Source organism: Electrophorus electricus, chromosome 13 (genome assembly GCF_041902795.1).
Source record: "Electrophorus electricus isolate QZ-2024a chromosome 13, ASM4190279v1, whole genome shotgun sequence".
In the NCBI taxonomy this organism is placed as follows: Eukaryota; Metazoa; Chordata; class Actinopteri; order Gymnotiformes; family Gymnotidae; genus Electrophorus; species Electrophorus electricus.
This window is the reverse complement of record NC_137509.1, coordinates 11,603,497-11,614,026: the sequence shown is the minus strand read 5'-3', so window position 1 is coordinate 11,614,026 and position 10,530 is coordinate 11,603,497. Positions and strand designations below refer to the sequence as shown.

The window sequence follows — 10,530 nt, the reverse complement described above, 5'->3', positions numbered from 1 at the left end:
CCAGCATATCTTTAATATAAAGTATAACATGTGCGTGTGGACCAGAATATGTTTAATGTAATGTAACGCATATCTTTAATGTATCCCTAACACTGGGCAGCCAAATGGAAAAAAAGGCCCTTGGCAACTTCTTGTGCACTACTGTTCAAGGCTATAATCAGGTGATATATCAGGCTATAATCAGGTGTTATGCATGTCTGTTCTGGGGTGCTCTGAAGGGAGGAACTGAGATCACAAGAGAGGCTTAGGACTAGTTTAAAGAAATTGAAAAAAAAAAAAAAAAATCAACACCGATCAAAGAATGACAACTTTAAAATTCATAGGCATGTGCATAACAGTTGATATTTCAAGTAACCACCTTAGGGTGAGTTGTTTCATTATTTCAGCAGTAAATATCTAACATGTCCGCTAACACTGTACAGTGTGTCAGCGTACCTTGGAAATTTCTAAAAACAAAAAAAAAATCATTTTATATATATATATATATATATATATATATATATATATATATATATATATATATATATATATATATATATAAAGGTACACAGAGTTTCCAGGGAAACAGAACGTGTCTGAAACATTTTCTCATCATTCACTTCCATTTCTCATGAACTTGGCTTGCACTGCTGATGAAGGACGTCTGCTCAAAACGTTCTGGTTCTCTGGAAACTCTGTGTGCTTTACTACAGTTTTGAATATCTCTACATCTCTTACTACAGTACACTGCAGTTACTCACCTAGAATCCTCTTCAGATTTATATATATTAGTGGAGCTTTTTTCCTTAATTATACTTTCCTTGACTATCACAGTTACCAGCACCTCAACAAAGTACATGTGCACATATTTCCCTTCATCACACAGGAAAGAGGAAGGGGAAACAAGTCATAGATATTAATATTTGCATACACAACAAAAGCATCACCCATTTCTTCCTGTAGATCAGTATAATCTTGATCAACAATGTGTGCTTTGAAGAGGGAGAAAAAAGTGAATGGCCTCTACACCATGGCGCTGTAAATGTCACTATACTCCTACCGACTCTGTGGCTAATAGACAGATCAAGAGGTCATAGTCATACAGCCAGATGGCAAATAAGAGATGGAGTGTATTTTAACAGACGAGTAGGAATTTGTGTCACAGATATTAGCTTTCTGGCCAACCTATTTCCAATTTTGCACAATAATTATAGTGATGTTTTATTAGAAATTAAAAAGTAGTCTGTTCTGCCTCTTAAAACACACAATGTACATACAGTAACAAGTTTTATACATAGCCAATAACAGTTGGTATACACCTCCAGGAAACATTTCTCAAATATGGTTTGATTTTTATCTTGCTCAGTTTGACTTTATATAACCTTAATAAATGAAGAAAGATCTGCAGGCATGTTTCCAATTTGGCATGATTTGATCATTTTGAGTCCTAATCAGAATTGTAATAGCTTGGTGCAGGGAAGCTAAGTGCCATGTTCACAAGTAAGTTGACTGGTGAGATGTTGTTGAACGTGAAAAACTTTCTGAAGCATTTAATTTTCAATGATATATCAAGAGAGAGATTGCTGAATAATAACTGTCTAGATCAAATGTGTGTATAACTCCTAGTCTCAGGAAGGGTTACATAAATTGTGGACAAACTATTCAGAAACAAACCAAACATTGATCTTTCTTGATTTATCACCCAAAAAAATAAATACAAGCTTTTTACATAGTTTTTGAATTTCAGTTGCAATAATCATAATAGAATGTCCATAATGAATTGGCCCTCATTAAACATAGTGTGCATACTTGACATAACTACAAGACCCACACAGTGCACTCCCCGGGAAGGTGGAAAAAGAGGAGCTCCTTTTCCTAAGTGGATGTTCAGAGTTTATAAAGCAAAATCCAGCCCTATCACCATGACAAAGACATACTAAGTTTGGGACGAGTGTGAAACCTTAATGGACTTGTTTCACAGTCGTCTGTAAAACCTTAATGGGGCATTGTTTTTTATTTGTATCCTGTAGACATAATATAGAATAATTATGTAAGTACTATATTTTGTGTACTTTAAGCCTCTTATAGGACTAGAGTATCAGGTAGAATACGCCATTCTGGCCATTTTGTCATTAAAAACAAAAGTACAAAAAGAAAACACAATAACCAAAAGACAAATTAAATTGCACTTTAATAAATAAATAACCTAAACCATAACACTACAGTAAATATTACCATTTTCTAGCAAAACTGATACAAGAGACCTGATTTATCAGAAATACCTGATTTCAGGACTATTGCTTCATACACATCAAATTGGGTCTTTCAACTCAAAATATGTAAAATATAATATTTTTAAAAAAAGAGAAGCATTCTCGTTGACAGAATGGCCAGTATGAACACTATTATATTGGGCTGCCCTTGTTTAACTCACAACCCTTTAGAACATTTAGCTCTCATAATTTGGGAACCAAATCACTGATGACCATTTTTGACAAGGACAAGGCAGAGATGGAATGCAGCAGGGGGACTGGACTGGCCCAGGTGTACTTGCTTGCCTGTTTTGTGCACCATCAGCTTTGGATGCTGGAGCAGCATTTTTTCAAGGCAGAGGACTTTCTTCCTTTGGTGATCATCATACTTCTTTTCTTTTATCCTCAGTGTCTGTTCACACCCTCAGGAGCTGGGCCAGCAAGGGACTCGGTTCTGTGGTGCTCTTCTGTGGCAGACTCAGCGCTGTGTTTGTTTGCAGCTGCTTTCTCCGATCTCATCCAGGTTGGCCGATTTGAATTTATGGTCGTGACGGAGCGACTGTCCCAATTTTTGTTTTTTTCATCACGGCTTTCTGTTGTCTGTTTCATGATGTTGGTCAGTGTTCTTCAGGCTTTAACTTCATGAGGAAAACTGTTTATTCTCCAAAACATCCATTTTTCAGTCAAAGTTGAAAGTGGCTGTCATCTTCTTAAACTCCAAATTTTCTTTTCCAAAATAAGTTTAATGTTTTATCTTTGTTTCCTTTTAAAATTGTTATATCTCCTGAGGCAGATAAAAACAAAAAAGTGAATTATTTTTGAATGAACTGTTAAACTGTTAAAATCAGCAGCACCACTGCGGTACCATGATCATTTGTGTATTATAAAAGTGGAGCTCTTCTATGTCCAATATGTCACTGAAGGTCTTTTAACAAAAATTTAAGTGGACAAAAAAACAATATGTGGATCTTCACAAGTCTTCAAAAACTTGTTTAAGAGCCTTAGAGATCCTCTCAAATGGATTGCTAACAATGAAAACCCCTGGACAATGTGTCTAAAAGTTAATATTTTGAATGTTTCCCTTTTCATATCATTCAAAGTCTGTCAGTTAGTTATTTGAAAATTACAAACACTTGTTAACTAAAAATTAAAACACTTGTTAATAGCTATATATAATTTTTCTCCTTAACCATATGACAAATGATGTAGCAAATTAGTATATGAGCACTGCTGTAGTAAATGTTCTATATTGCACATTACAGCTACAGTGTATTTGATTTTAAGAAAATTCCATTTTTTCCTACTGCAGTTGTTTTCAAATATACGTATTGATACCACAATAATAGCTAAGAAGGTCAATGTCAAAATAAAGCAAACATTTAAGACTGTAGTATAAAAAAGAGCAAATTTCTCTGTCCAACATCAAATATTGTCTGTTAGTTTTTAAGGACTACAAAGCATTTTTGATGAAAAACCAGAAAATAAGTTAGGAGGTGTTTTTTAGTAACCTAATAGAAAATATAATTGTGATTTTTTTTTTTTTAAGAAAATGTGAGATAAACTTTGTTTTCCCATAGGAAACGCTAGATACTTTACGCTGCTTCACAATGTCTTCAGAGTATTCTAGATTTCCTTCTGGGTATTCTATGAGTAATAATGAGATGCAGTTATATTTTATTTTACCCTCAATATTAGCAGCTACAGTGCAACATTCAGACAAAGTAGTCTCTAAAGCAACCATCTCACTATCTAAAGTGAAATATCCCATTTAGATTATCATAAAGTGCCTTAAAGATTGTGCAGTCTTATTTGCAACTGAGCATGTGTCAATGCACACATGCCATACTGCATACTGAAATAAGTTATGTATCCTAACAAGCGTATTTTGTTAAGTTTTATTCTAGTTTAATAATCTGTTGTTTCATTTTCTTGCAATTGAAACCATACTATAGATGTTTTAAACTAACTGTGAGACTTCAAGAAAATTTAAATTTATCTAGAAGGACGTTTTGTTATGTCTAGGAGTTTAATGTTTTGTTCTGGGGCAGGATATGAAAGGAAACCATCTGAGAGATGTCAAAGCTCTTCCAATTTGAGTTTGGTGTCTGGATATGAGGAGAGGGGCATCTTTAGTTTCTCATTCATAGTTGGCATCCCTCCTTGTGCTACACAACATCAGACTCCACCACACACTGCTCAGTATATTCCTTCACCAGCTCCACTTTCAGGGTCTCCTTGAAGAAGTCAGCCATGGGCCTCCACAATGGGGGATCCAGGAACACCTGGCACATCACATGACCCTTCAGTGTATCGGTGTGGCTCCTCAGATGGCACACTAGTTGCTGCAGAGCCAGGGTCAGGTCTTTGCCAAACATGTCAATGTTGAGGTAGTACCAGTCATTGCCTATAGGCACACGGATGGGGAACGTGCATAGGCTAGCCACAGATGGGCAGCTGACGTCATCCACCATCCAGTCGATGTCCTTCTTCAGCAGGATCGCCATGTTGCTGGACAGAGGCTTGAAGGGTTGCCAGTCCTGCACAATTGTGCCATTAGGTAAGATGTCCTGCATCACTCCATTGTTCAAAAAGATCTGGATAACTTCTTCCGGCTCCAAACGCACTGGTGTGCTGGAAGGGTGCAAGCCATCTCCTGCACTGCCCATGTTTAGCCCGAGCTCAGCAATGCGTAGCTTTAAATCTTCAGCACAGAAGCGGACCAGAAGGATTCCCTTTGAACAGCAGTTTAAAGATGAAATGAGAGAATGTTGCCTACATATTAGCAGTATTTACAGTTTAAAGTATAAATGATGGGATCAACATTACTTACCTGTCGTCCTGTATGACCATATTTTTGCAATATCATGTAATTGGAGCATTTACATTGACTCTCAGTTAAAGAGTCCATGTAAATTCAATCCTTCATAATACAGCGTAAGATACAATTTATTGTATGGTAGTGCAATCAAGTGGTGTTTACCTGTTTGGTGATGAGCCTGTACTTCTGGAAGTCCTTGGCCCCCAGTTGGTCATCTCTGGTCAGTCTGCTCACTTTAACTTCAGGGTGCTTGGCTTTCACAAGCTGTGAGCAAAAGCGGAGCAGTACCCCGGCCACTCCCTTGCCCCTCTCCTGAGGTGCCACACGGAGCCCCTCCACCAGCATCGTCTCCCCATCATCAATAACACACACTGACTCAAGTGCAATCTGGGAAATGTAGTTGAAGGGGTAGCTGAGTGCTAAGATTCATTAATGGCAACTATAGTGTAATAATAATCATTATTAGTGGCATTAGTGGCACATGGTCTTACCACTTTGCCTTGCTTGCGTGCTAGGATGACTGTGCGGTTGGTCTCCTGCAGCCATGCCTGAAAACGGCTCGGAAGATAGTCTAGACCCCCATAGATATCCTGGCTTATAGCCATGATGTCATCAAAATCCTCTTCAGTGGCTACAGTGAACTGTAATTCGTTGTGGGGATGCACCTCCGGGAGCTGGTGACATGGCAGGCTGTTCTCGATCTTCATCTTTATTGCTGAAGGCAAGAGTGTAAGGCGAAATAATGGAAGGGGTATTCTATAAGGTTTAGTCTTGGACTGCGGTTTCTTCTCTACCTGACGATCAAAATAAGGAGGCTCTAAAGTTAAACTCCACACATGCCTTCTGTTCCTATGATCCTTCCACAGTTTTATAAATCAACCAATCAGTCATCTCTGTTGTAAATTGCACTTAATGCTAAACTTAATCTACGGTAGCCAGAGCCTTTGAGAAAATCATTTTGCTGCTGGACCACAAAAAAAAGCCTTTCCCACAATAGTGGATATATAAGATCAGCCCAAACACTGACTGCCAGCTAGGGTCTTGTGATGTCTAGCACTCAATGGCGTAGTCTTAACCTCCCTATGTCAGTTTGGCACTAGGCTTACATGACTAGTAGCAACTGGTGACCATAACCAAATTTTCCCTGACCTTCTTTTATTTATCTCCATTTCGGGTTGCCAGAGCCTTAATTCCCTCTTAGCCTCCGGGGCCTACCTTTATTCATAAAACAAACACATTTTAAGGCCTGGGAAAACTATGGGGTAAGATATACAAGAATTGTAATAGGGATAGGTATAGCAGCTTGGCAGGCAAATATGTGCAGGCATGCATGCATAGGAAGTGAGTAAAGGGATTGAACGGACTGAATGACTGGGGATCTAAACATTTGAGCTAAAAAACTGTGGACAATTCCCAGAGAACACAACACCTAGACCCTGTATGGAAAGTGTGAAAAACAACCGAGTATTTTTCCATCCGTACAATGTTGAAATGTGAGAAATGTCCGTCAACGTGTTCTCTGACAGTGGATCTGAGTGCTGCAGAAAAACAATGGGATTATGGGTAGCCTACTTATTTCAGAGCATGTGATGGGAGTATCGCCTATCACCACGTTCTTGGACAACTTATTTTGGTGCAGCAGAGACACAAAGGGATTACAGTGTTTGTAAGCATGTTACAAAAGTTTTAATTCATAGTCAATTCACTGACAGCACCACAGCAGTTTGATTTCCTGTTGCACATGTGATTAACTCTCTCAATCCTTCTTTTGCCCTTCCATTTGTACTGGACTGTGCATTTTAATTTATTAGATGACAGATCATTGTTTTGAGCTGAATCAGTGGTTGTCTGACAGTGGTTTGTTCTGGACTAAATGATGTGCTGTCCCATTTCTGCAGCCTTTATTAACCTTTGAAACATTACTGGGAGATCTCAAGCCACCAGTTATAAAATTCCATCATACTGGTGCATCAATAAATGCTTGGCCACAATTATAGCATATGGAAATATATACTTAAAATGAACAGTGTTGTTTTTGAATGTTGTTTTTTAAACACAAGCTTATAAAAAACAATTGTTTATCATACATAACAAGATCAGTCTGTATATTACTAAGACCAATAATGATGCTTATATAACTTGACTATATAGATGATTTTATGTTTAGAAGTATGTTATTATGCATTATTCAAAGTTTTAAAACCTGATTACTGAAATAACCTGGCTTTCACAAATATTGAGATTGTGTGAAGGGGAGTTACCACAGAAAGTTACTGTGAACATCCTACATTTCATTCTTATGTATCTGAGAAAGTGTTAAATTAATTTAAAAAATAAATCAAGCACAATTTAAGGCTATCTCAACAATGACAACAGCATGCTATGTTATGTGAAACTTTATACTCTTGGTAATATGAAATAATTTACTCTACAAGCCTATTGTTCCATGAACAACATATGCACTATGAACAATCTAGAGTTTAATTAAATTTCTAGAGTACAAAATAACATAATATTTCATTTAGACAGGCAAAATATGACAAAGAAAAATAAAAGTAGTGTAAACAACTGTGCTGATGAGCACTGAATTAACTACAATAAAATTAGATCCTTTAGACATCTAGAGATTAATCATCAGGATGAGATCCAAGTATCCACTGTGGAGACATTACTTCTGGCTACACAAATTTTCAAATCTCAGAGCTAGAGGGGTTTTTGTTTTGTTTTGTTTTGTTTTTGAATTTATTTTCTAATAAATTGACCACCAATTTCAGTGGTGGTCAATTTGTACTTCTCACTAGGTTATATTTATTTATCACATAACAATAACAGCAAACCACCTTTAATATAAATACATTCTTCTATAGGCCAGTGGCATGTATGTGGCATACATGGTAAATATGAGAGAAATAGTAGAGGTGACAAATAATGAGAGAATGCCTAGAAAGTTGTATATTGTCTGTCTACTCTTTTCCAAATACACTTATACGAGATACACATTCTGCTGTGTTCCACATTTCTCTCCAACAAAGACCCATATTTTCACCCAAAATATATTAACAGAATTGGGAGAAATTGTTTCAAGAAAATATCTGCTTCTTAAGCTGTGTTTTCCAAATAAAGCCATTTCTAATGAAAGCAATTTCTTTGAAAGAAAGGACTGTGTGCATAATCAAACATCATGATTACTTGTAAACATTATGACCTGATATATTCAATGACTTTGCGGTATTTTGAGCTGCACCTAAACCTAGAGCGAGTCGTAAAAACTGGCCAAGCGCGACCCTGGTGCATGTCCTCCGTCACTGCAGCACACAGCCCGCACCACAAACCTAGTAATTGCGTAGTTAGCCCATGGAGGTTGTCCTCAACCAGGACTAACATACAGGGAAAATAAAACCCTGTTTTGTGATAATGAGAACAGACTCCTTTAGTGACAGCCATTTTTCACATTTCTTTCTTTTTTTTCTTTCCTGACAACAATTCTACAACTGATACAGAACAATTCTACAATTCTTCTCTTTGAGACCGAGAACCTCTTAAAAATATATAATTGCATATTAAAGACGGATGTCCTAACAAGCTCTACTATACGCTGTAGTAAAGTAGGCTAAACAACAGAGTAGAGACATGATCATCAACCTGTCTGACATATTCATGTGTAGTGCCGTGTGCGCACCATCCCCCATCAACTCTCCGTCTCTCTGCCTTCATCTCCCTCGTTTGCAAACACAACTACAACGCAATCTTTAACATACATAGATTTATTGATTTTTTTGTTTTGTTTTAAATGAACATTGTATTGGCGAAGGACTCCCGTTCTGTCTGTGGAACACGTAGTCACGACTAAGAAAATCAGCCTTACACGGTTCGAGTCTAACTGTAGCGGACACCAGCTCGTGAGCTTCATAAATTATGAGATCCTGTTCACAGCATCCTCGCATGTGCTACATCCGCCCCGCCCCCACACCAGAACTGCACACATCATAAACTGCAATTCATTCGATCACAATCTACCGAATGCAACAGCGGACCACACAGGCTTAAAGTATTTTGAACTGACCATATATCAGAAATTAACTGAGGAGTGCATGTGTATTGCTGAGAAAATACGTCTTTTTCTTCATTCGGTTATGGATGCCGATAAGACATGCAGGATACGTCACTACTGTGGGATGCACAAAGAACACTGACACAGTAATCAATGGGAAAACTACAAAACTCAAAGGAACAGGATTTTTTCCCACGCCGTGATCCGTTTTCCAGTAGCAAGGGAAATAGCAGCACCACTAAGGAACCGTATAGGCGCGCGCCAGCACACCCATTACGCACACTTTCAACATGACCTGGTTATATACCCATACATACATATAATTTTTCAAGCAGTTTTCAAACATATAGCCATCTCATTTAAGCCTCTGAAGTGTCATACAAAATGGCCGTTGGGGATGGGTTGAACAGAGGGGGGTATAAAGAGAATCGAATACATTAAATGAATGCTGCTGCGAGAAAACGACAAAAATCAGCAGCACAACTCGCAAATTTTGACGCACAAGTCATACGAAATCCAGACCCAGTAGCTGCGTATTTTAAAATATGAATATACTGCACGTCTGCAATACAAAGACCCCTTGAATGCATTGTAGGTGGCATGACATCATTATGAACGTACAGTAAAATAGAATGATACAAAATGTTAGTGGAATTTTACCCACCTTAATAAGCGGCTGGAGGGCGTTTGTTGGAGCCTAGAAGTGTCTCTGGATAGACAGGTGCAGATAAATGTAAGTTACGGCCAGTATTCTGTTACTCGATTGAAAAGAGAATTTTAACCTCGACCGGTTCAGGTTCTCAATATATTCCTTCTAGGCTCCTCCCACAATCCCAAGCCCAGTCAGTGGGTACCTCCTAAAACATCACTCACCCCCACCCCCCCACCCCTTGTAATCGGATGCTGTAGAGCACGCTGCTTCTCGTTCGCTTTTCCATTACGCTGAGTGAAAGAAAGATGACTAAATTAGGTTCACATTCATCACACGAATGGGTTTTGTGTGAGCTTCGAGTATTGTCACAGAGTATTATTCACGCACCTTGCAACCATGTTAAAACTCCGTTTCCAACAACCGTTTGAACCAATAATAAACCGTTTGAAACCAAGAAGGTATGAAAATGCAATACTTAAGTACAGCTTGAACGCATTTAGTTTTAATAACTGTTTTGTATTGAGGAAAATTAAAGAATGTACATCTGGATTAATGCAGAAGTCTTTTGCAGATGTGTGTGTGTGTGTGTGTGTGTGTGTGTGTGTGTGTGTGTGTGTGTGTGTGTGTATCTATCATGCACAATAGAACAAGCTTTTATCAATCTAATCAGACTTCCATTTAATAACCCATATTTTTCAAAAGGACAGTGACCATCAGAATCCTCCTTACCACAAATAACTTTCACAATACCTTTTTAACACAATCTGCAGAACTCATC

The 10,530-nt window shown here is 37.9% G+C and overlaps 1 protein-coding gene across 1 annotated transcript; it reads right to left on the bottom strand.

Moving 5' to 3' along the window:
* Nucleotides 1–9,886, bottom strand: nat16 (N-acetyltransferase 16). The gene is made up of 4 exons (XM_027015560.3): nucleotides 9,765–9,886; nucleotides 5,541–5,764; nucleotides 5,212–5,436; nucleotides 1–4,963 (listed from the first exon to the last, which is right to left on the bottom strand). The coding sequence occupies exons 2-4, from the start codon at nucleotides 5,754–5,756 to the stop codon at nucleotides 4,397–4,399; spliced, it is 1,008 nt and encodes a 335-aa protein (XP_026871361.1). The 5' UTR covers nucleotides 5,757–5,764; nucleotides 9,765–9,886; the 3' UTR covers nucleotides 1–4,396.
* Between the last annotated feature and the right edge of the window lie 644 nt (nucleotides 9,887–10,530).

Excerpts from the sequence above, each read along its gene's own strand:
- nat16 (XM_027015560.3), bottom strand. The coding sequence starts at position 5,756 with ATGAAGATCGAGAACAGCCTGCCATGTCACCAGCTCCCGGAGGTGCAT. Across the intron at positions 5,437-5,540 it reads CACGCAAGCAAGGCAAAGTG|ATTGCACTTGAGTCAGTGTG; the intron begins GTAAGACCATGT and ends TACATTTCCCAG. Across the intron at positions 4,964-5,211 it reads ACAGGCTCATCACCAAACAG|GGAATCCTTCTGGTCCGCTT; the intron begins GTAAACACCACT and ends TGCTGTTCAAAG.